Source organism: Lemur catta, chromosome 12, assembly GCF_020740605.2.
Source record: "Lemur catta isolate mLemCat1 chromosome 12, mLemCat1.pri, whole genome shotgun sequence".
Lineage (NCBI taxonomy): Eukaryota > Metazoa > Chordata > Mammalia > Primates > Lemuridae > Lemur > Lemur catta.
Window position 1 is genome coordinate 85,717,101 of NC_059139.1, and position 26,856 is coordinate 85,743,956.

Sequence of the window (26,856 nt, forward strand, 5' to 3'; positions counted from 1 at the left end):
GCTTACGGTCTAATGAGAGAGAACCACATATGAACAGAGAGCTTCAATGTGATGTGTTAAAAAAACACGGATAAACACCATCAAGGAAGGACACTTTGCACTGCTTGAGAGGATTTAAGAAAGGCTTCCTATAGTAGGAAGATGAGTCTTAAAAGCTAAGTAGAACTTTACTAAAGTTGTGGGAGGTGAAACTTAAATTTATATTGCTTTATTGTTTTGGGTTTTGGTTTTTTGTTTTAATTGTAAAGGAAGTATCTGTAGAATCAAGAAATATAAAGTTTTTAGATTATTTTACTAGTTTCTCTACATAAAGTCTTTGTTAGTAGGGATGGTGATTTATTAGTAGATTCAAATCTCAACATGGACAAGAATAAAGATTAACTGATGTGTTCTTATTTATTAAAAAATAATAAACTTGAATGAAAGACATAGCTATGAAATGTACTCTCTGCCATAGTGCCTGAACAGGGGCAGTATTTAGTGGCAGGTCTCACTTATGTTATATCCAATACTGAGATAGCCAAGGTGTTCAGTATAACAATGTATAATGCTTACCAAGTAAAAATTATTTCATTATCCATTCTTTCAGTAAGTATTTATTGAGCATTTACCAAATGCCATATACTTTTCTAGGTACTTAGGATACACATGAGGAAAAGAGTAGACAAAGATACCTATCTTTTGTATTTTTTTGTGGGGGGGAAGAGTTGGGGAGACAGCATAATATATAATTATATACTATATTAGTAGGTGACATACTATGTAACAGATCAGAGTAGGAAAGATTAGGAGTGATGATGTGAATTAAACAGTTGGATACATAGGTCTGGAGTTCAGAGGAATGATCTGGGCTAGATATAGAGATTTGGGGAATTTTTCACATCTATACAGGCGCGCGCGCACACACACACACACACACACACACACACACACGATATTTCACCATGCAACTAAATAAAATCACTAAGGTAGTGTTAGGTAATATTAATAGTAGAGGAAGAATACCAAGAGAGACCTGTTCCATTCTTAAGTTAGAAGAGAAAGAACTATTAAAAGCAAAGGAGAATAAGAAAGAATAACCAAGAATATGGGTCCTGTAAGTCACATGAAGAAAGTATATCAAGGGGAAAAGAAGAATTAACTTATCAGAAGTTGATGATAGGCCAGGAAGGGGAAACGTCAGATGCTGCTGATGTATCAAGAGGAATATCTGTTCATTAAATTCAGCACTGTGGAGATCACTGGGGACTTGAAAGAATATGAGATTGGAGTAATTGGGACAAAACTGAATGAGGTGGGATTAAGAGAAAATAGAGAGCCTTTGGAGACAGCAAGTATTGCTTAGTGTTATAATTAGGGTGACCATATGACCAAATTTCCCTGGGACTGTATTATTATTCACCACATGTTCCAGCATATTAATTAATAGTGCTGTATTTTATTTTCAGATGGGTCCAAGTTTGAACAGTACATGGTTATGACTCATTGCGGTCCATATTCTTTTTGATACCCCAATTTGGCCAGTGGTAGCCCCTTTAAACCAGCTTATGGCTTATGACATTTTTGAGACCTCATTTTGAACCCCATTTATCCTTCCTTTTTTAGTATAAGAAACTGTGGCAGGACTTACACTTTTCCTTCCTCATATCTATAATCAGTAATTTTTGTAAGAAGCTCTGCTTCATGTTAGTGGCATTTAGAAACCAATACTTGAACATGGACAGATTTTCATTGAAGGGAAAGGGAGTAAGAAGGGTAGGTGTCCAGTTAGAGGAAGGTATTCTAAAGACAGAAATTTTAAAAAGTATATAGTTTACCAAAGATATCGAGATTGGAAAACAAAATTTATTCAGGGGATTCTATGTAAAACTGAATTGATGGAGTATAAGACTCCTACAAAGAGTGCATTATAAAATTAGAACAGAAAGATACATTGAGGCTAGATAATGAAAGGATTTGAATGTCAGACTGAAGTCTTTGTCTTCGTTCTGTATTCAGGATGGGTGACATAAATAAAGGCCTTGGAGTTACTGATCAGAAAAACCAGTAAGACTAGTATTAGGTCATTAAATATGAAATGTCCGATTTTGAATCAAAAGTTTATTGTGTCTCAGACAAGAAGCAGTACAGTCTTAAACTATCAACACAGTTTTGCCATCTCAGTGGTAGCTTGTTAATGCCAACAGCAAAGAAGCCTGGAGTGCGAGTGGCAATGAAATCACAAGAGGCCATTTTCCACAGCTTGTTGAGAATTGAGTATTTTTCCTTGCAAGAAGTCGTCCAAAGCCTGGAAGAAGTGGTAGTCAGTTGGTGCAACATCTGCTGAATACGGTGGATGACAGGGATGACAGGGAGTTTCCAAGTCCAGCTGCTGTAGTTTGAGCAGCGTTGTTTGTGTAACATGTGGTCGAGCGTTGTCTTGCAAGAGGCTTGGCCTGTCTCTTTATTGCCCAATCTCAGCTGCTTAATCTCAAGCATCCTCATCATTTCATCCAGTTGGTTGCAGTAGACATCCACTAATTGATTGACCAGGTTTCATGAAGCTATAATAGAAAATACCTGTGCTGGACCCACAAGACACCATTAGCTTTTTTAATGAATATTGGGTTTGGGACTGTTTTTTGGCACTTCATCTTTATCCAACCATTGTGCTAAACTTAGTTTGTGATTATCAAAAAGAATCCATTTTTCATCACACATAACAATATGGTGTAGAAATGGTTTGCCTTTATGTTGTGACAGCAAAGAAAGGCAAACTTCAAGACGATTTCTCTTCTGACGTTTGTTTAATTAATGTGGAACCCATCTATCCAGCTTCTTTACCTTGCTGATTTGTTTCAAATGGTCCAGTATTGTTGGAATAGTAACGTCAAATCTTGCTAATTCACGTGTACGTTGAGATGGATTCACTTCCACCTTGGTCTCAGGTTGCCCACGTGGCTCATTTTCAAGATTAACATCACCAGAACAGCACTTCTCAAAACATCGAAGTACTGTGCATTCATTAACCACATCCTTCCCAAACACTTTGTTGATATTTCAAGCTGTCTGCTCTGCATTAGGTTCACAACAGAACTCATATTTGAAAATAACACGAATTTTTGACAGATTTATCTATGGTTTTTCAAAAATTGCTCTAAAAAAATTGAAAGATAATCACAAGCCAAACGTGCATTTGAAAAACTGAGAATGTACCTTCACCAAAAAAATAAAAACATGAGATGTCAAAGTGAAATGTCAGAGATATCAACTGTCAAACTTACTGCTTAAGGAAATAGGACATTTCATACTTAATAACCTAATATAATCCAGCAATCCATAATGAAGTCCTGAACCTGGGGATAGGACTATTGTAATCCAAAGGAGGGAACAAATATAACAGACAATACAGAAGACACAGCAGAAAGGGGGGTGGTAGCATAACATAAGCATAATGAAAAGTTGCACAGTGTCAGGTGATTAAACTGCCTAACCTGAACCACAGAGGACTGAAATGCCTTTGACTGCAATAAAGAACACAGAATAGGTGTAGGAGGGAAACAGTGATACTGTATTTGGAAAAATTCCTTGGCAATATGATAGAGTATAACTATCAAAGTTTCATCTGGTAGAGCTGTATTTAAGAAACAGTACAACAGTATTTAGGAAATAAAGTATTTGTTGTTACTGAAGGGTAACCATAATGAAATTCCCATCTGTAGAAAAGCATGAAGATCTAGATGTCGATAGCTCTCTCACAAATTATTTCAGACTCTTTATTTCAGAGAAATGCATGGTTTGCCTCATTTTCAAATAGATCAGAATCTAAAAACCATACTTTTCTTGGCACCTTTGCATTTCTTATATTGAAGATTAACCCTTCATAACCTAAACATTGGGTTCCAGTTTTAATGATAGTTTTGAAAACACAAAAGTATTTAATATTTTATTAAGTTAAAAGCCCAACCCTAATGAGATCCTCTTGGAATTAAAAATGTCAACATGGTTACTGCCTCCAAGGTACTTTTTGTATTGACCCACCCAATCTCTTTCCCCATAGCCTGACACAGAATAGTGTGGTTGCAGACATACTTTCCCCTTTCACCTAGAGGCAATAGTACACTGATTATATAGTGGTGAATTAGTCTATTAGATTTTTCAGACAAAGATCTCTGGAGGGAAGAAAGACAATCAATTCCCATCGTCCCCTACAGTTTGAACTACTAATCTTGTGGATCCTAGTAAGTTTTGCTCCGATGACTAGCTTTCATAGTCAATTTGAGGGGTAATTTATATATTCTTAAAACATGAAGCTAGACGTGGTGGCTCACGCCTGTAATCCTAACACTCTTGGAGGCTGAGGCAGGCGGATCGCTCGAGGTCGGGAGTTCGAGACCAGCCTGAGCAAGAGCGAGACCCCATCTCTACTAAAAATAGAAAGAAATTATCTGGCTAACTAAAAATATATATAGAAAAAATTAGCTGGGTGTGGTGGCACATGCCTGTAGTCCCAGCTACTCGGGAGGCTGAGGCAGTAGGATCGCTTAAGTCCAGGGGTTTGAGGTTGCTGTGAGCTAGGCTGACGCCACGGTACTCACTCTAGCCGGGGCAACAGAGCAAGACTCTGTCTCAAAAAAAAAAAAAACATGAGTAAATTAAATTTTGTGGCCAAATTATAATCTATCGTTGAAACTATAAACTCAATCCTAGAATAATAAAAGTAGTTGTTTAAAACTTCTCCCTTTAAAAATATATTAGATATTCTGAGTCAGAATGCATGTAAATCAAGTTTCAGAGCAGTTTATAAGTCACGGCAGTTTAGCATGAATTTAAACTCTATAGCAGACTCTTAGCAGAGGATTCAGAAAGGCTTTGGGTGAAATTTTCACTTGGAGGAATACTAATATTTAAGGTGCTTGCTATCTGTCCAGTTGTAATAACACATCAAAAGGAGCCTTATTCTGAAAGTCAATACCTGATCTCTTCTGAATAAAAGTATAGGGAGGGATGAATAACCTCATAATATATTATTTATTATAATTTTTGTATTTAAAAAGCCATCTGACATATTATTTTGATGTCTACTTAAAATAGCACTTGAACAAAAATTCCAGTTATAGCACAACGTTCCTATCCACATGTGTTTACTAAACACAATTTTTAAATTTCATATGAACTGTGTTTTAGGAGATAGTATTCCCTTTTAACTACACATACGGTTCTATTTAAAACTGAGGCAATAAATGAGTTAGCTCCCCAATACTCAAACATGAGTGGTGTAATACGGAAAGTTTAAGCCATCCAAATGCATCTAGATTTTACTTAGTTTTAAGGTAAATATTTCATAATTGAAGAGCCTCTTGACTAGGTATAAAATCCCTTGTTACAGTTGCTTTTATTGAATTCCTTGAAACCACTGCTTCACACTTGCTTAGGATGTTCTTAGGATGATTAGCTCTTAAAGTCATTGTGCTGTGACTTTTTTAGTAGCATGATAATTTCTTACTGTTAAGAAATGTAGGGGTTATTTTCTAAAAATTAAGATTTTATTTAACGTCAAGTTTCTTAAAGCAAGACATGGGAAGGGGTTTAACTCAATAATAACAATTTAAAATCAGACTCATAACTAAAATTATTTTGTTCTTTTACAGGAATTAAGACCTGATCTAGTGACTAAAACTGCTCTTGGTGATGATATCAACTTTGAAAAAATCTGTAAAAAGGTATGTGTAATGAATTATAATTGTTTTATGAAAAGTTCCTTATTTATATTGCTTACATTTTTCTTATCACATTTTTTCTTGAAGAGAAAACTTACTGAGGCCAGTTACCATTAGTGTGTAATGACTTTTCCTCACTGAGCTCCAATCTTGCCACCAAAAAAACATTTTATAGCAATTTATTCATTTTGCTTTATTGTAATACCATAGCTTACAAGGTCCTTAAAGGTGTGTTGAACTTAATACAGCATTTCGTATGTCATATAACAATTATTCTGATAAGCTTACTAGTTGGAGCTAAGAATGTGTAGTATTCTTTCCAAATCAATTTCATGAATATCTTCTTTCATCTCTGCATTCACCCTGCAAAAGATTTAATTTTTACTCCCTTTTTACAAATGAGGGAACTGGGGCCCCAAAAGCATTAAATTAGCTGATTAAGACTATACCACTATTATGTGGAGTGGTCAGTATGTTTATCTAATCTTCCGCTCTTTGGATTTATTACTCCTGCTTCTTCCTTGCTATTTCCCCTTTTTCATTTCTACCCACTTTGCTAATGCTGCCTACACAAGACACTTTCACTTGATAACAGATTTTGTATTCATTTATTTTTCTCTGTTGCTTTTCTATTTTCACTTTCATTGATCTTTGCTCTAATCTACATTATTTCTTTCAATCTTCTTGCTTTGTGTTTAATTTACTTTTTTTCTAGTTTCTTAATGTGGAAGCTTAAATTACTAATTTTAAACCTTTCTTTTCTAAAGTAAGCATTTAATGCTATAAATTTCCCTCTAAGCACTACTTCAGCTACATCACCTAAATTTTCATTTTTTTTTTTTAGTTTAAAATGCTTTTAATTTCCCTTGATATTTCCTTTCTATGGTTTGATTAGAAATGTGTTGTTTAATTTCCAAATAGTTGGGAGTTTTCCAGGTATCTTTTTGTTATTTTTTTGTTTAATTCCTTTATGATCCATGAACATACTATTTAGGATTTCTGTTGTTTCTAATTGCTTAATATTTGTGTTATAGTCTAGAGTATGGCATATCTCGGTGAATATTCCATGTGCATTTGAAACATATTCTCTTGGCAGAGGTGTCCTATAAATATCAGTTAGGTGAAAATGTCAGTTGGGTCAAAGTAGTTGATGATGATGTTCTGATGATCCATTTCTTTCCTTATTTTTCTGCCTGCTTTATTATTAAGGGAGGTATGTTGGGCTCTCCAACTATAAGTGTCAGTGTGCCTATTTGATATTTCCATTTTATCAGTTTTTGCTGTGTGCATTTTGAAGCATGTATGTTAGGCACATAAACTTTTAGGATTCTTCTGTCTTCTTGGGGAGTTGACCTTTATCATTATCCTTGATAATATTTCTTGTGCTGAAGTTTATTTTGTTTGAAATTAGTATATCCGGTACAGCTTTCTTTTGGTGAGTGTTTACATGATATATCTTTTCCCATCAATTTACTTTTAACCTATATATGTCTGTATACTTAAAGTGGTTTTTTTAAATCAATAGCATATATTTAGATCTTACACTTTTTATTGTTATCTATGATTATTTTTTTAATTTCACCATATTACGGGGGTACAAATGTTTAGTTTACATATAAACGTGTCCCTCCACCAGACGGTGGGCACTGCACCCATTAGGTATGAATATACCCATCCCCTTCTCCCCCCCTCACCTGCCCTACACTCGATAAATGTTACTGCTATATGTGCACATAGTGTTGATCAATTAGTGCCAATTTGATGGTAAGTATGTGTGGTGCTTGTTTTTCCATTTTTGTGATACTTCACTCAGTAGAATGGGCTCTAGCTCTATCCAGGATAATACAAGAGGTGCTAGATCACCATTGTTTTTTGTAGCTGAGTAGAACTCCATGGTATACTATACCACATTTTATTAATCCAGTCATGTATTAATGGGCACTTGGGTTGTTTCCACATCTTTGTAACTGTGAATCGTGCTGCTATAAACATTCTAGTTCAGATATCTTTTTTATAGAATATCTTTTTTTCCCTTCCTGGGACTATGGAGACCAGCCTAGATTCTCTATTTGCTTGTGCTGGCCTCAAGGCTGAGTGTGCAAGCGCTGGCCTAGAAGCTAGGTCTGTGACAGCTGACCCTGGATCCTGGAGCTTCAAAGACTAGCCCAGAACCTGGTTACACAGGAGTTGTCCTAGAACCTGGGGCTATAGGATCCTGCCTGGTGCAAGAGTGGGCTTGGGGGATCAGTCCAGATGTACCAGCCTGCAGTCTGGGACCACAGGGGATGACCATGATTCTGGGGCCATGGAAGTCAGCCCCTGCTAAGGGTGGTCCAGAGGCTAGGGCCACTAAAGTTGGCCTGGCATCGGGGCAACCCAGAACACAGTCTGCTGTGCTGGCCTAGAGCCTGAGGCTGCAGGATCCAGCCTGGTGCTGAGCTGGGCTTGGAGGTAGGCTCAGTCCTTGGGTACCAGTTTGAAGTCTGGAGCTATGGGGGAGCCTTTCTGATGCTGGGTTTAACTGGGGTAGGCCCTGTTTGGGGCTCCCAGGCAAAGTCTGGTGCCCACCTCCTCTTTTTCCGCCACACAGAAGGTACCTCTCTCCATGCTCTGCTGCCTCGGGTTTGTGGAGGGGTAACATGGATAATATAAAATTATCCTTTCTACCCTCTTCAGTGCAACTTATTTCTGTACTATACCCAGGTGCTATAATCTTTCATCTGATATCATTAGCTCTTATAAAGGTATTTTCGCGTGTGGATAATTGGTCAAACTGATGTTTCTAAAAGGGAATGATCATTGGAAAGTCTTATTTTGCCATCTTGCTGGCATACATCCCTTATTATCAACAGTCTTATACATGTCTTTTGGGGCACTAACACCCTCTTGGGCATATACCTAAAAGTGGAATGGCTTGGTTATGGAATATGACATTCAGGACTGGGAACAAAAAACAAGTGTTATAACAATAGATGCTTCCCTTTCCCTTTATCACTCTTATTACTTAAGGAAATTACATGAGATTTAGGTGCTCTGGCCAGGAACCAGGGTAAAAACCAAATATATATTTCTTATTTTATCACAGTATTACACATATGTTCAAATTAGTAGATAAACAATAGTTTTCTAAAGTAGATATACCAATTTACACCCCCATCTGCAATGTATGAGCATTCTGTTAATAATTAAAGTTGATATTGCTGATTCTTTTCATTTTAGACATTCTAGTGCATGTATAATAATACCTAATTTTAGTTTGCATTTCTTCATTGACAATGCCATCATTTTGTTTGGTAATTTACATACCTCTTTTGTGAAGTGCCTATTCCTGTCTTTTCCCAAATCTTTAGTTTGTTTTCTTAATGATTTGTAAGAGTTCTTTAAGACTCACAGGAAGCATTCTTTCTTCAAATGGATGGATGGACAGATGCATACATAGTTCTTGGTAAGCTTTCTGAATAGGTAGCCACACATGGTTAAAATGAGCATGCTTGTGTATGTGCTTCTCTTTGTAATAATGTAGATGATCATAGTCCTAAAAGGATTGCCTTATGTATTTCTTGTCCATTTACCATTCTTTAAGGAAAGTCAAGTTGATGGAAGTGGTCCATGATCTGCAATAATGGCAGTAATAATTCTCATAATCTCTCAAGGGAGGATGTACTGGACAAGTTTGTCTTTGGAGCTTTTGCTTTCTATTATATATATCCTCAGCCTTTTCCATTTTTCTTCTAGAAAGTGAGTGTCAATGTGGAATACCCCATCCTGGCCTCTTCACCTGTTCATTCTCTCCTGGCACTCAGCTTCATCCTCTCCTTCCACTGCCTTCCTTCCCACTAACACCACCACCAATACCAAATTATAATATCCAAAGACCCATAAAATAATGATAAATGTTATAAAAGCTGTTTACTTGTATCACTACTAGAAAACTTTTTTTATTATTTTCTACCCTTTTGGTTTTCTCCAGCATTTATTTCTTCCTGTCATATTATTGACTCCTGTAACTTTGCAATATTGAAAGGGAAGATTGTTTTTAACTGCTTTTCCTATTAGCAGTTCATTTTGGCCTCTGCTTGCCTACAATTCATTATAAGTACATGGAGTTCAGTGTTATTTTTCTTTTTTTTTTGTTCTGTTTTATTTTTATGTGGTTGTTCTTCTTTAGTTGACTATAGGACATATGTATTCTGTTGTGGGACCAATAAATTTAAAGATTGATCCACTCCTGGAAATACAACCCAAGGAGGGGTGTAATTGGGATTTGATATAAGCTGTAGCTGAAGATAAACACCATTGTCCCCTAAAAACAGACCCAGTGACTTAGAGGAAATAGAGCATCGGTGGGGTCCTCCCTCCTTTCAAGCAAAAAAGGAATGATAATAGCTACAAATACCACAAAGCTATTACTTTCTCCAGTTGATTGAGAAATGGTTAGCTTGAATGATTAAGATTTCTGTTAACATTTAAAATTTATGCTTATTTGTATATGCCTCACAGTAGTGTTCACAAAACATTTTATCTGTGTGTATTAAATTTGTCATCAAACTTTTTTAATCGTCACATAAAACTGTATTCATATATGCCCGGGGTTTTTTTTTTATTTCATCTAACATAGGAACTTTCAGTAGTTCTTTCTCCTTCCTATGGAAAATACTTCATTTATCTATTTCCAGCATTTAATTTAAAAATCTTAGTTGAGTTTACATACGCTAATATAATTGTGGCTTGAAAATGTTTTTTATCACCTCTAAATATCCATGCCTACTTTGCCATAAGTCTTATAATCCAGCCAAATGGACTTTCCTGTTATCTCACTAAATGTTTTTAATAAATACAAATATTAATTTATGGATTTACATCACTAGATAAAACCTCGAATTGAAATTAAGTACAATTAATAATAAATGTACTGCTTTTAACATTCTACCTCTCCTAGTTCATTTAGAGTCAGTTTATTTTAGGCAGCATTTCACCTTGAAATGCTTATTAACATTGCATATAAAAGATCCTCTTTATTTTTAGATCATTGTTTACATTCAAAGGTACCTCCTCAGAATTCTTTTCAGAATTGAACAACAAATGCTTTTGTGTTCAGAATAAATACCCATATGTTAAAATAAAATTTTTCCATTAAAAGATGAGGTATTTTCCCTTTTTTATTTAATTTATTTGAAATGGAAGAAACTGGAGGTGTGTGAAAACCACAGTTTCCTGAGAATTTTCTGTGGCAAACATTGTGTCAACTTTAAATAAGGAAAGCTGTGGTTTCCTTCATACCTCCCAATATTGTGAAGACTTTCATGCAGGTGTAAAAACTGTTTGTTCATAGACTACTTGGTAGACTTTTAAGCTTCAAAATAAGTTTATTTGAGATGTGTCACTATATTTGTATTCCTTCTATAAATCTCCATAACATTTTCTATCTCTCTTATGAAGTTTATCACATTCTGCCTTGAATTAGTTATTTGTGAATTTGTCTTAGCCTTTTAAATTAGAGCAACATTGTGAGCCTCAAAAGATGATCTTTATGTCTTCCTGTGTAAAATGATGCCTTCACATAGTAAGAGCTCAGTAAATATAAAGGGGAGAGAAATAAGTGAGGACGGAAGGTGGGCAGAAGAGAAATAAGGAGGGAAAAAGAAATTAAAGTCTCTTGGGGCAGAGGTTGCCTTACTCATTCTTGTGAGTTTTTAACCTGGTGCAGTAATAAGCAAGATGCAGACATTACCATATAGTGTTTTGGAATACTACCAAAGGAATCAATCTGAGCCCACTTATTTCGCAAGCCTCTTTTTTTAATATTTTATTTCGTTTCAAAAAGATTTGAAGGTGGCTTTATACAATTTGTGATGTAAAAAACATCTGGAGCTGGGTCACAAAATGAGAAAGTTATCACAAATATTTTGGAAGAAAATGTGTTAAGAACACTAAACTGAATTCAGAAACCTGATTTTAAGTTCTAGCTTATTTCTAACTAGCTAGGTAATCTTGAGGTCAGGTAATCTTGTTAGTCTAATTAATTGATAAAATCTTTGGTCTATTTCCCCTTAAGTTCTGGTTAAAATTTAAAGTTAGAGTTAAATGAAGGATTTTCCTTTCTTAGGAATAAAATTAAAGAAAAGCTTAAAATGTTCAATTTGCTTTCTGAATAAAATTAAAGAATGGCTTAAAATGTTAAGTGTGACATTTTTTCCTTAGGAAAAATAAAAAATATATTTAAATAATTGCTATAAATTATAAAATTGATATTTTTAATAAGACTTTCCTTAAAAAAACATTTTAAGAAGTACATGTGTAATATTTTTTATTGGTCTTTTAAGAAAGGAAAATTAAACTTAGTATTTATAAAGCATATAACCAATGTATATATCAGTGACAGTTTTTCCAATTGCAGTTTTTTCCCCATTAGAATAATTTTTATTCTTCCAAAATTGTAAGCAGTTGAGATTTGCAAATCAGTAACATGCTATTAAGAAGAAAAATGAATTAATTAAAAATAGCAGCTAAATATAAAGAATTTTGAAGGACCAGATATATCCTAAGGAGGTAGATGAGGGCTGTTCGGAAAGTATCCAGCCATTGTTGATACAATGAGGATGGTCAATGGCTGGATACTTTCCGTTTACACATGCCTTGATTAAATAATACTCAATTCAATGAAAGCCTCAATTTCTCATTGTTATACTTTATTATAGTATTAGCGTAATAATATTATAATTAGTACTTGAGCATAACTTGTGCCTTTTCCTTCTAGGCTGACAATTTGGATACACTTTTAGGAAGTAACTGATAGTATCTTTGGTATCAGTTGTGAACTCACCTTCTGCAAAACTTCCTGTTTAACAAAGAAAAAGAGGCTTACATGTTGAGGAATTTCTACATTTCAACCAGTGTTACCTTGTTAGTAGCTTTGTGAATTCAGGCAGGTTACTTACGATTTCTGTCTCTTGCTTTTCTCATTTCTGTAATAAAGAGCTCTTCCATAGCAAATATTCCGGTAATGCATTTTAGTCCCCCTTCAAAGTCATTTTTGCCTCAGATATAAATGATAGAGCTCATCCTCTCAGTGTTTACATTTACTTTGCCCAAAAAAATTAAGTGTTTCATGTACCTTCTCCCATTCAGCAATATTTTATGCTTTATCTGTGTTATATTATTTTTTGATATTTTGTTACATATTTTTAACTCTGATGTTTTTCATATTTCAATATAACAAGAGTGGTTCATTCTCTAAGATGTTTGGGCATGGGTTAGGTAGCTGACTTTATCAAAATTTCCAGTTTATAAAAGGAGAAACAGTAAGTACATTTTCAAATGTATATACACAAATTATCATTATGGTACAAAGTAGATATGGTGCATACCTGAAAGAAAACATTTTTGTTAAATACATTCCCAGCTAAAGGAATTAGAACTTGGGAAGGCATTTTGGACCCATTGTTCTTCAACAGAATTGTATCCCTACCTATGAAGCAGTGTTTACTTAGCCACTGTTGAGGACATGGATACTGCCTCAGAGTATCAACTGGATTTTGTATTTGTAGCTGTTTAAAATTTGCTTGTAAGTATAAAATGTGTTCTCTGGTGTAAAGTGATTATAGGAAATCAAATAGCCACATTTCATTCTTTTCCTGAGTAAGCCATATTCTTACCAAATATTAGCAGCTAAGCTAGGAAGCATAAAGCACTAGAATATGTTTTATATCTTCCTTAGAAGTAACTACCCTTATTAACAAAATACTTATTAATAGGAAAATATATTTTAGAGGAAAAGGTTTTTTATTCATAATCTAAAACTTACTAATTGAAACTATAAAAGTTTTACTCTCATGAAAATTTTAAATTTCTCACCTATAAAAATTTTCTTAAAAAAAAAAAGAAAATACTAATATTGCAAATACATACAAGCCAAGGCTAATTTTCTAAATACATAAAGATTAACTTACAGTCAACAAACTGGCAGGAAAAATAGGCAACATATATGAACAAACGTTCACAAAAAGGGCATACAAGTGGTTTAATAACAATAAAAATTAACTTCACTCACGGTAAAGTGAATAAAAAATAACTTTATAATGACGTACTGTTTTCAACTCAGGATCACAAAGATCAAAAAGTCTGATAACATATTGCATGGGGAAAAGGCATAAAAAAACATACTTTCATATATTGCTAATGGAAGTACAATTTGGTAGCTCTCACTTACATGTGGAAGTTAGAAAAGTAGAATTCACAGAAGCTGGAGTCTGGGGGTAGTGAAACTGGAAAGGGGAGACTTGGTTAATGGAGACAAAGTTACAGTTAGAAAAGAGGAATAAGTTCTGGTGTTCTGTTGCATAGACTGGTGACTATAGTTAATATATTCTGTATTTCAAAATAGTTAAAAGAAAGGCTTCTAAATATTTTAACCACAAAGAAATGATAAATATTTGAGTTCACGGATATGCTAATTACTCTGATCATTTCACAATGTATATTTATCAAAATACCACTTTGTATACATGTAACAAATAATCATATGTACATAAATATGTACATATATACATAAATATATACAATTATTTGTCAATTAAAAATAAATACATCATACAGTTCTATACCAATATTTATATATTTATAATATATAATTTTTATTTGATGATAGCATTAACTTATTTTTCTTTAAAAACATGAATTGCATAAATTACAGAACCTAAAGTTCTGGTATGCATAATTTGGTGTAACTACTCAGTATATATATCTGCATATGAAGTCGACTCAAGCTTATATAGTCTTCTTTGAACTCACCACTGCTGCATAGGGCTGCAGAGCCCCAGTCTGACAACTGCACTGTGAGTGGCACCCTGGGACTATGCAACACAGTGGCCCTTTTCAAATCAGTCGCACTTTTTAACCTGATATTCTCCCCAGGTCAGTCCTCCACAAATATTGCAACATAAAAACACAGTTATAGAAGAAGACGTGTATAACAAATTAGAAGAAGAACTTTATTCATTGGGTTGATAAGTAATTGTAGAATTGTAAGTCTTACTCTAGAGCCTTTTTTAAAAATAGAATTTTCTGAAATCAGATTATTAAATCTGAGTTACTCTGTGATACCTTCCAGGGCAGAGAAATAGCATTGCTAAATAAATTCAATGATAAATTAATTCTTATTAACAAAATAGTATAATATTTACCCAGAGTCAACTGTAGGCATGCAGTTATTACCACTGGTCTTCTAAAACTTTTTATAAGATGGAAAGAGACACCTCGCTCTGGGAAGAAATACCCAATTCAGCAAAGAGTTTAGGAAATTGTCAGAGCAGGAATTTGGAAACAATAGTATCCAACAGCAGTTTCCAAATCCCTGCTTTGATTTTGAACAATTGTGTATGAACAATTATGTATGGATATACTTCAGTTAAAATCTGGTTAGGATTACCAGCATTTCTTACCTGAAATACATGAGATTACTCATGTGATGAGAACGATTACTTTCTAATTTATCTGTTTTACAAATGCAGATTTCATATATTAGATATTACCTTTGAAGTGAATTTTTAGTAGCTACAAGGGGGAAATACACTGTAAATGAAGCAGTTTAAAGATAAATAGGTGCTTCTGGAGTATCCTTTTTTCTCTTTTAACCTTAAGGGCAGTTTCCTGCGGAGTGCATAACATTTGTCAAGACTAGTTGTTTTTGTTGTAGTTGTTTTTAAGTATAAATCTTTTGGGGCTAATCCTGAGGATTATTCATATACTTCCGCATTGAATACCAAATTATTTCTACTAACTAAGGCCAGAATCTCAAATTCTGCCACCATTATGGAAGCACATTTAGTGCTATAACCTGTTGCCTTGATTTGGCAACAGAACTCTGTCATGGCAATATTTTTGTTTGTAAACATCATGGGCCTACTAAAAATTTGTTTTTTCTTCCTAATTTTTTAGTTTTTCCCCACCAAGAATTCTACTAACATGTAATTTAGAGCAGGCATCACTCTTTTTCTGTAAAGGTACAGATAGTTATATTTTAGGCTTTGTAAGACATAAGGTCTGTGTCACTACCACTGAGCTCTGCCATTGTGGCATGAGTGTAGCCATAGACAGTATATAAATGAATGAGTTTGGCTGTGTTCCCATAAAACTTTATTTTTAAAACAAAAACAGAAACAGACTGCAGCCTGAAACTGGCCCATGGACCAGTTTGCCAATCTCTGGTGTTGAAAATCAAATACTACTAAAAGATTTTTTTGTGAAAATGGCAGTCCTCTATTATTCCTTCCCTGCTTTCAACTTTAGTTGAGTCTTACAGAATTTACTCCCTCATCAATATGTTTATATTAGTACTGTATTGACTCTTTCATTTAAGTACTAGCTGTTAACTTCATGCTGTGGTAAATAAGGATTTAGATCTCTTTCCTCCTCCAACTTCTAAGTCATATCCTTATCCCCTCTATCCTCATATACTTGAGTCAAATTTAGCTCAGGGCTGGGCATGGTGGCTCATGCCTGAAATCCCAGCACTTTGGGGGGCTAAGGCAGGAGGATTGCTTGAGGCTAGGAGTTGGAGACCAGCCTGGACAACCTAGCAGTACCCCGTCTCTACAAAACATTTTAAAATAGCCAGCTGTGGTGGCGTGGACTGTAGTCCTAGCTCAGAGGTGGAGGGAACCTTTTCATGTTGGAAGGCCACATTAATTTAGTTGTAATCAAATAAGCCCGCATTCAAGAAACTTCAATTATATATACTTAAAAATTATTACATTATTTTATAAAAATCTAACTATTGTGTACTTAATAATTTCAAAAAATGAAAACATTTGTTAATTTCAAAGTTAACTGATCCTTTAATGACCTTGTTGTGTCAGCTTTTTGATGGAAAAGCATTTGAATATTTGGTTGTAGCATAGAGGTCCACAGTTTCAGTTGATCCTCTAGGTGGGTGTCAGTCATTTGTGATCTTAAAGGCATCTCGATTTGGGTTAGGTAGGAGAATGTAGATTCATAGCAATAAGTGGTTGAAAAGCAAGAAAGCAATTTTTGGGCATGTTGCTGAAGGCATGGGTATTCTACTACAGTTTTCCATATTTCAATTGGATCTTTCCTAGTTCCTTAGGTGCCTTGGTGATATCAACTTAGGTGAGGCTGAAATGCTAATTTGAGTGTGATGTCATGATTCTCAAAGTCAGTGAACCTTTCATTGTATTCTCCAATTAGTAGGTCTGTAACAGCCACGTATTCTTCAAATGATTCACATATATCATCCTGCTCATCAGTGACCTTTGCTAACTGGAGAAAAAGTTCATCCAAAATTTCCTTTTGAAGACGTGTTTTGAAAAAAGATAGCTTTTTTGAAATGCTTGAATTTTGCCACATATCATATATAGACTTAGTTTTACCTTGCAAAGAAATATTGAAGTTACTTTGATTTGACATGATGTCACACAGAAATGCTGCATTCCTACAGAAATCTTCTTTCAATAATTCCCATTGCTGATTCTGTTCTTCATAAAATTCAACTATCTGTTCTCACAGAGATAAAATTTTGGCTAATACCTGTCCCTGTGATAACCAACATACTTTAGAATGATACGGCAGATCCACGCTGAATACCTCATCGTTCAACTTTAGCATGTTACAAAACTGATGATTTGCACAAATATAATTAACAATACTTACAACTTGTTGCAAAGTGTCACTTAAAATAGTAGCTCTAGCACACAGATTTTGCTGCTGCAGGATACAATGAAAAGAAATGAGAGCATCCAGGTCTGTTAATATTTTTTTTATCTGCAATAAACCCTTCATGTTTTCCTGTCATGGAAGGTACACTGTCTGTACATACACTCGGTAAATTTATCAAATTCAGTCCAACTTCATGACATTTATCTTGGAAGTTGTTGAAGATATTTATTCCCCGTGTTCTGTTTGCAAGAATGCCCAAAGCGAGTAACTCTTTGTAGCAAAGAAAATCTTCTGTTATGACCAGAATGAAGTATTACTATAAAACCTGCACCAAGTTAGTAGTATCCGATCATCCAAAGCAATTGAATATTATGTATTTTCCTTTTGAAATGTTACACGAAAATACTGTTGAGCTGTGCAGCTACTCACAAATTCCACTTTAAACAGAAACACAGTGCACCGTTGTCAAAAGCTGATAACGGACTGGCATCCTGGACCACCATAAATTCTCGCCAGCCAGGCTTGTGCGGTAATGGTGCCAGTCAGGCGGGGGAAGTTAGAACTAAATCATGAGAATAGCAGCCTTCAAAATTTAGCCCTTAAGGCCTACTAATGTTCTAATTGTGCCGGTCAATCTGGGATGATTATTCCATTGAAGCTTATTTTATTCTTTAATGTTTTAAATACATTCATTTTTAAAATAAAATATAAATATAAAAGATGAACAAAAATGTGTTAATAAAAATAAAAGTATTTGTTCTGTAATATTTGGATTCAGTCAAAAGGCCACACTTAATTACCTAGAAGGCCACAGGTTCCCTACTCCTGTCCTCGCTGCTCAAAAGGCTGAGACAGGAGTATCACTTGAGCTCAGGAGTTCAAGGCTACAGTGAGCTATGAATGTGCCCCTGCACTCCAGCCTAGGTGACAGACCACGACCTATCTCTTAAAAAAAATAAGATTAAATGGACATTTAGTGATTGCTATTATGACTAAAAGTCACATAGTATTACTTTCCCTTTCCTGCATAATATTTCTGTTTTCTATAGTTTATAATTGTATTTATTTTGTTAGTTTTCTGTCTTATCTCTAGCATTGCACTGAGCTCTCCACTAGTTATTAAAATGTCCTCTCAAGATGTTCAACGTGCCTGATACTCTAAACCTAAGTCTCCTGTTACCATCATTGTGGGAATTCCTTTTGCCTGCGTCTCTTGTTTCTTGTGTCCCATGCCTTTCTCATTATTTGTATCCTTCCTCATCTTAGTGGAGCTAGTAGCTTTGAAGGCAGAAAGGTACAAGGGATGTAACTTTTTTTAAAAAAACATAGCATGTCTGAAAGTTTCTTCTTCTCTAGGTTGAAAATTATTTTTCTTCAGAATTTTAGAAGGATTAGGTGCTCTCTAGTTTTTTGACCTCAGAGTTACTGTTGTAATTGCTTTATGAAATGTGTTTTGGGTACCTACTATTACGTATCAGTTAGTACCTACTTATTCTAGGCACTGAATCTACAGCAGTGAGATAGTCGCTTGCATGCAGTACTAAGTGATGTGAAGTAAATAAAGAGTGATGGGAAATGTTATGCTAGTTGAGATGACATTGGAGCAGAAACATGAATATAGTGAAATGATCAATCAATGTATGTATTTGGGAGTAGAGTGTTCCAGGTAGAGAAGAGATTGCAATGAAATGACCTAAACATCAGAGGCAATAAAGCTTAAAGAACAGATGTGTAAATAGCATGGTCTGATTATATTTTTAAACATCACCGTGACTGCTGTGTGAAAATTGACTGTGAGAGAGCAAAATGCAAAAGGGTAGTGACCAGCTATGAGCTTATTATATTGGTCCAGGTATTGGTAATTTGGTTAAAGGTGTTAAGACTAGAAATGGTGAGAAATGGTAACTAGTTCTAGATATATTTTGCAGATGGAACCATAGGATTTACTGAGGGATTTATTATGAGATGTGAGGGAAAGAGAAATATGGTGGAAAACTCCTTAGAGTTTTAGGACTGAGCAAACAGAAGAATGGACATTACATACAATAAGATGGGAAAGACTATAGGAGAAGCGGCTTTGAGAGGAAAATAAAATAATTGTTTTATTTATCTATTTTATGTCAAATAGATGTCAAGTAAGTGATTGGATCTATGAGTCTACAGCTCAAGTTAGAGCCAGAGGTAGAAATTTAGAAGTTGTCAGCCTACATGTGGCATTTAAAACAATTAGCCTGCTTTATGAAGTTTCAAAAATCATAAATACATTAAATATTATATATAATCTGTTCCCCTTCAGTCACCAAATGTTTATAAAGTTTTGGCTATGATCCAAGCACTGTGTTAGGTCCTGAGAATATGGCAGTGATAGTACACATTTGAAATATAAATATATAGCATTAGATAATTTCTAGGTCTCCATTAAATGGGACTTTATATATTAAAGTAGTCATAAATTGTATAACCCAGCTTAGCACTAATGTTATTTGATTCTTATTAATTTGATCTTACTATCATTTAAATTCTTTGAACACAGAAGCTATGTTACTTTTTTTTTTAAATATCACACATGATACCTAGCACAGTTCTGGAAATATATTAAGTTTACAAAGAATATTCCTTAATTGAATATAAAATCATTTCAATTGTCCAAAGGCAATAATACTTTTATCAGCATCATCTTTATCTTTAGCATGAATTATACTGATAACTTATCTAATGAGAATATTAACAAATTCTGTTCCCTAACTTTAATTTTTTTAAAAGATTTTGATAGATTTTATTTTATTCACTTCCAATGGTGCCAAGTTATTTGTATTTATTTTATTTCCATACATTTATTTTTTTCAATTTGCAGCCAGATTCTACTGCAACTGAAAGAGCAATTGCCAGACTAGCAGTACACCCTCTTCTGAAGAAAAAAATAGATGTGCTAAAAGGTATGAATTAAATGACTTTTAATATTAAAAGTAGCTATGTACTTAATGCAATTGTATATATGATTTTGGATAGTGGCTATTCATTTATTTTAAATATGTTTATAGTTCTTCAGGATTTTTTTATATTATAAATGTAAATTTCTTTCAAATATTTACAAATGTAGAAAGGTGCCTGAAATTATGGAATTTGCTGATGTGTGAAGAAAAACTAAATCTGTATTTTTTTCCTAAATCCTAATATATTGAATATATATTTTATATATAATACATACATTATAAAGTTGAATACAATTTTCTAAATATTGCTGTAGCTTATATTACTTTTGGTTTTGCCATTTAGCCAAATAATTCTCATTTATATATGTATATTATAAAATATATTTATAGATTAAATACTTTTGTCAAAGATTAGATGATATTTATTTTTATGTCTAAAAGCATAATTTATAATATTCTATACATTATTACAGAAATTAAAGTTTCCATTTTATTGTATTAAATGACTCTTTACTGTTCTTCATAACTCTAAGACATGAACGAAGGATAATTTTCTTTTCACTTAAAATGGATACATCTGAGCATGTCTCACAAGTTTGGTTTTTAAGAAGTCAGAAGATTTCAGTGTGATTTCAAATCTATTATACATATTTAATATAAGTTCCAATTGCCCTCTTAAATTAATGTTTCCAAATAATTGTTAAAATACTCTACTAAAACAGTGATAGTTTATATGTTTCAATACTAAAACAAGTCATGTACTGTCTTTCTTGCAGCTGCTGTCCAAGCCTTTAAAGATGCAAGACAATATGTTACTGAAGTTGATTCATCAAAGAATGCTTCAGAAGAAAATCATTCTAAGGATGCTTTGTGTTCAAATGATGATTCAAGTAAGTTACGGCATCGAGGAACTATTATCAATGAGCAAAAAGTGAAAGAAGCCAAAATCCTGGCAAAGAAACCAATAAATAATTCAAAGAAAAAAATGGCCAAGATGGAAAATGAACCAAAAGCAGTGAACATTCCAAATTCTCCATCAAAGCCTTCAGGAAAGGATTCTATAGTTCCCTCTGAACCCCAGAAGATAGCTGCTTACCCAAAAATGAAAACACCAAGTCAAACCAAAGAACAGAAAAGATCCAATAGCTTGCTTTGTGGTAACAGTGATGATGAAGAAGAATTATCTGAAGAGGAGAAGGAGTATTTTGATGATAGCACAGAAGAAAGGTTTTACAAACAGTCTTCCATGTCTGAGGATAGTGATAGTGATGATGATTTCTTCATTGGAAAAGTCAGGCGAACACGAAAGAAGGAAAGTAGTTGTCATTCTTCAGATAAGGAACAAAAACCCCTTCAAAAAGTGTTACCCAAAGAAGATACACATGAAACTCATTGGGATATAAGAAATGACAAAAACAAGCCCAGTACAGAAGCCAGGAGGTTAGAATCAGTGTTTTTCCACTCTTTATCTGGATCTAAAGACTCTAGAAGGTAAGGATATTTTCTTATTCTGAAATAATTATTAGTTCTTACTTTTTTCAAAAGATATGAAAAATCTGCGTTTCTTTCGTGAGGGAAGAGACTATCTCCCATCCAGGATTCTACTTTGTATAACTCATCCTGATGTAGACTTGTCCCTCTCCAACTTTATAATGGGATAATATATACAAATACGCATGTGGCAATGCCACATTTATCCATCTTCATCAGAAAATGTGATGTTATATTCAAATAATATGCCTAGTTAATTTGTTTTATTGTTTCAATTATCAGAGTTTTGAAACTTTAGGTTAGTTTCTGATGAAAACCTTCTGAAAATGTTTCACACATCTCTCTTTTCAAACAGAACTCTCTGAAAAGAATATATTTTTTCTTGATGACCCAAGACCATTATTGTAAACATCAATCATTTTCCTGTCTAATCCCATTTCAGTATATAAGGCTACTTGCCCTAACACTGAGTTTCCCCAGACTGCTTTATGTTTGGTGGTGTTGCTGTCTCTATCCTTGTTGTTAACCACCGCTTTTCACAGCTGCTCTGTGATAATAAATTATAGATTATAAATCAATAAGTTTAACTTCATTTGTAATTCTAATCTGGTAGAGGACATCTTCACATTTTAAAGATCATAGTTAGTTAATTTCTTCAATAATAGCTGTTTTCTTCAGTAATCTGTTTTTCTGTATACTTATAAGTCAGGGATATTCTTTAATGGAACAGAAAAATGTGATGTAGCAATTTTCCCAAAAAGTTGTAGAAAAGACATAAAAGCATCTTTGAAGCCTTCAAAATAATTAAATTATTCCTTATATCTCCCAAACCTGTCTCAAAAGACTACATTTTTATCCTTGTTTGAAAATAACACACCACTATCCTTTTTCCTTCTTACAAAATGTAAAATCTTAATTTTTGTTACATATGACTCATTCTCCCTGGGAGAAAGCTTTAAATTCTTTATCTAGATAATCCCCAAGAGTAGAGACAAGTTAACCAAGACAGGATATTTTTCAGTTATGAATAGAAATCTCTGTAAGTGTGGTGAGAGGAAAAGTACCTCATGTGTCTATAGGAATGTTGGAGTGTAACCTTTGATGTATCTAAAACCAAGGGTTTCATAATTATTTTATTGATTGCTGGTGGGATGAGGGAGTGTGACAGTCCTTTGAATGAGTTTTATTATGTTATGTTAAAATCAGAGTATTTATTTATCTTTTAAAAGTCATAATGATATTTTTTTTTTCTTTTAGAAATTACAGAGAACAGGCTCCAAAAAGCAAAACCCTAGGTATGTATTGATGGCTGCCTGACCTTCAGATGCAATTGAGCTAGTTTTGCCAAAATGGAAGGATGAAAAATCATAATTGCTTAATAGCCTAAATGAATTTGTACCCACAGAAAGGGAAATAGAACATCTTATAATTAGGAATATAATTTTTTAATTTTATTGGGTTTTTTTCTTGAGTTCCACCAGTAGCAAAAATATAGACAAAATTTATCAGAAAAAATTATGTCTATTTAATTTTTCTTGAATTAAATCAATATATTTTTAACTAAGTTATTATATAAATTATGTCTCAATTACTCAATACCATGCCATTTAAGCATTCAGTAACAAATATATTACTTTCTGGGTTAAGAGTAAAATCACAGTATTTCCAGATTAATTCATAGCACATCAAAGTTTAATATATTTGGGTAGGCTGACTTATACTATCCTAGACTTTCACTGTCTTAGCAAAATAAAAATTGGTTTCTCACTCCCATCACAATCCACTGTGAATCAGCAGAGAGGCTCTGTCCACATAGTCATTCAAGGTTCAGGCTCCATCTATCTGTTGGCTTCTTCCTCCTCCAGGTTCCAAATAGTCTCCATTTGCCAATAGAAGGGAATGGAGTACACAGAGAATTTTGCAACAGTTTTACCTATTTGTTTAGCACATAGGTAGCTTACCTCCCAATCTCATTTATCCATTTCCTCACCACCTACCACCAAACCACTAAGCCAGTGCCAAATTGTGTTGTTATAATGGCGGTACACTACTTCAGGGTACCAATTTCAGTATTATTCATAGTGTTACCTGCTGTAACAAATAACTACCAAGTCTTAGTGGTTTCTTCTCATCCATCAGTCTGTGTTCTTCTCGTAGTCTCATTCCATCTTGTGCCCCTCCCCTCCAGATCCTAGGAATTCTCTTCATTCATTGGAGATAGAGAGAGAAATAATGGAAGATTGAATTTAGGTTTTTATGGTCTGGGCTTTTACTAACATTTCCTTGGCCATAACTCAGTGATATGGCCTCACCTAACTGCAGTGGGAATGGGAACTGTATTCTGGTTATATGCCTAAAAGGAAAAGAAAATAGGGTTTGCAAAAACATGGCAATGTGCCTCATTTACCATATATTCACAAACGTAGGATAAGTATAAGGCACTCTCACATTTTCCCAAAGAGAAGATCCAAGTAAAAGGGGGGTTTTTTTGTTTTTTGTTTTTATTTGCTTAGCTTGTATATTTAAAATATTTATGCTTATTTACAACTTTAATTTACATAACATAAAATAATACGTTAGTTTAGAAATGCTGCCTTATTTAAATCCTTTTTTATTAAGTAGTTTCATTAAATTTTTCATCACTAGAGCCACTCTTTGAATATTATAACAGGTTTCTAGAGCACATGTGATTTGCACAAGATACAGGATGTTTTGATTTCTGTTTATATGACGTTTTGGAAATGTTATCCCAAACTGTACACTCACTTGTAATACATTATGACATTTGCTTTTTAGAGGTCTTTTAAAAGCTTTGATAATAATGTCTAACTTGAAATGGAGAAATTATGCATCCCTAGGACTGATTAATCTATATGAAATTTTTTGCCTCCAAAAAATTTTTTTTGTGCCATCAACTAAACTCTGTAAACATCCAAGTGTGCATTGATTCATGTCTTTTCATGCTAGTATGTCTTCCCCAAAGAGTACTTTTTTGTTCTAAATTATGTAAAGTACCTCATAGTAAAAGACACTATAAGGACAAGAAAACAAGTTTCCACCTTCATATTTGGAGGATAACATTACAACTAAAAAAGAACTTTGTCTTATATTTTTGAGTAAACTTAGTAATTTGTCTTGTAATAACAATTTTTGGTTCAATAATAGAAGGAAGTGGAATCAATTAATAGCCCTTTAAACATAAATACATCTGTCTCATCAGCATTGTCAGACCCAGTGTCTTAGCTAAGATATGAATTTTCTGGCTACATCTGTTCCATGTGCAGATTTAATAAGCCAATGATGTTCCTTTGAAAATATGATATCCCCATTTTTGGCTTTCTGTGTCAGCTGGACTGTGATTTCTCTCTTTATGTCATTGTAAATAAGACAGCACAGCATATATTGGAAGGCACTCCGTAAACATCTATTTACAAGGGTTAGAAAGTATGTGTCCCACAGTTGTCTACTTGTGTATCAATTTTCAACTTCAAGCTGTTCCTGTTTGGAATTTTAAATTGTGAGGTATTCCATTTAAGTAAACAAAATATCTTTCCTTAATGTTGGTTTGAAGATGAAATCTGTTTCTCTTGTCCAGCTGTATCCTCTGTAGGTATATAATTAGTTTGCATTATTTTTGCTTTCTCTTCCCAGATTTTCCACAAAGTGAACCTCAAATCAAGAAGTCGCTTAATAAGAATGCACAAAGAGGACTTACAAATGCAAAACAGCAATTGCAACAGCCTCTTCATCCTTCATGGGAAGCAAGCAGAAGGCGAAAAGAGCAGCAATCTAAAATTGCTGTGTTTCAGGGGAAAAAAATTACATTTGATGATTGATTAGCATCTCTTTTTGTGAAATTCTTCAACTAAAATTTATTTTCATTTTTTTTTTAATCAGCCTATTTAAAATTGTGTTTGAATAAGTTTCTTTATAGGGGTTATAGAATATTTGTTTTTGTCTTTCATTTTCTAAATAAGTTCAAGTTATGTTTACATAAGCCTTTCACAAATTAAGTATGTACTTAAATTGATTTTTAATAATATCCCCCAGACTTTTTTCTATAAAAGTGTTCTCAGATTTTCTCATTTATGCTTATCATGAAGTGTATTTTACTGGTTCAGCTGTGGGCTTTGCCTTGGAAATAAATGTCGATATATATTTAAAATAGTGGACAAATATGAGGAAATTTTAACTATTTAAAATAGATCACTTTTGTTAAAACTTGTAATATTATAAATAAATATTAATTTTTATTATACTTTCAATTACTTGTGATCATGTACTTTTCGACTATTCTAAAATAGTTTTCCAAGATAGTTTCAAATTTCTTATGTATATTTCAGTTACTTGGGCAAATTGTTTAAATGTAGCAACACAACCAAAAATCAATTTTATATCACTGTATATAAATATTTCCGTTAAATAAAGAAGTATACCTACTTATTTGACCATGTACTCTTTAAAAAAACAGTTTTTTAGAAGTCGTAGATTATAATTTATAAGAACAAATTCTGAAGGAGGTAGGATTGAAAGAGCATTTCTGCTGACGGCCAAGCAGAGAGATAATAAGATGACTCACTGGAGGGATTGCTTTATACACCACAGTACTTACTGTTATTTAAAAGGAAAACAGGATTTTAAAAATCCTTTCAAATGTTTCCCTTCTGCTACTCTGAAAGAAAGTAAAGACTCTTGTTTAACTAAATAATGCTAACTAAATTTCATGTTTCCTGCACATTAGTGCTGTTAGTGGCAAGGAAGGCCATCTAGTTAGCCTGAATTCACAAGCTCTCGAGTCATTTCTATTTCAAAAACTTAAGAATTTAGATGACTAGAACAATGAAATTCAAGAGAGTATACAGAAAGGAAATTATTTTGGCTATGTTGAATGAAAAATTTGTTTTTGTACTTTTTTTTCTTTTTCTTTTGACATATTTTCATACTGGTGAAAAAAAAGTGAAAGAAAAATGTCTCTGTGGCTACCAAATGTTTACCAAACTGTGAGACTGGGGACACTTGTCCCTTTATTAAAAGGATTTGTTCTCTAAAATTTGGACTCA

The 26,856-nt window shown here is 33.7% G+C and overlaps 1 protein-coding gene across 1 annotated transcript in view; it reads left to right on the forward strand.

Annotated features, from left to right (window-relative positions):
- Window positions 1-26,239, forward strand: part of SRFBP1 (serum response factor binding protein 1) — a 53,074-nt gene extending 26,835 nt beyond the window's left edge. Inside the window, exons 4-8 of the mRNA XM_045566520.1 lie at window positions 5,631-5,702; window positions 20,227-20,308; window positions 21,082-21,796; window positions 23,054-23,091; window positions 25,448-26,239. Coding sequence (XP_045422476.1) covers window positions 5,631-5,702; window positions 20,227-20,308; window positions 21,082-21,796; window positions 23,054-23,091; window positions 25,448-25,632 — 1,092 coding nt within the window. The 3' untranslated portion in view covers window positions 25,633-26,239. The remainder of the gene's footprint in view (window positions 1-5,630; window positions 5,703-20,226; window positions 20,309-21,081; window positions 21,797-23,053; window positions 23,092-25,447) is intronic.
- The last annotated feature ends 617 nt before the right edge of the window (window positions 26,240-26,856 follow it).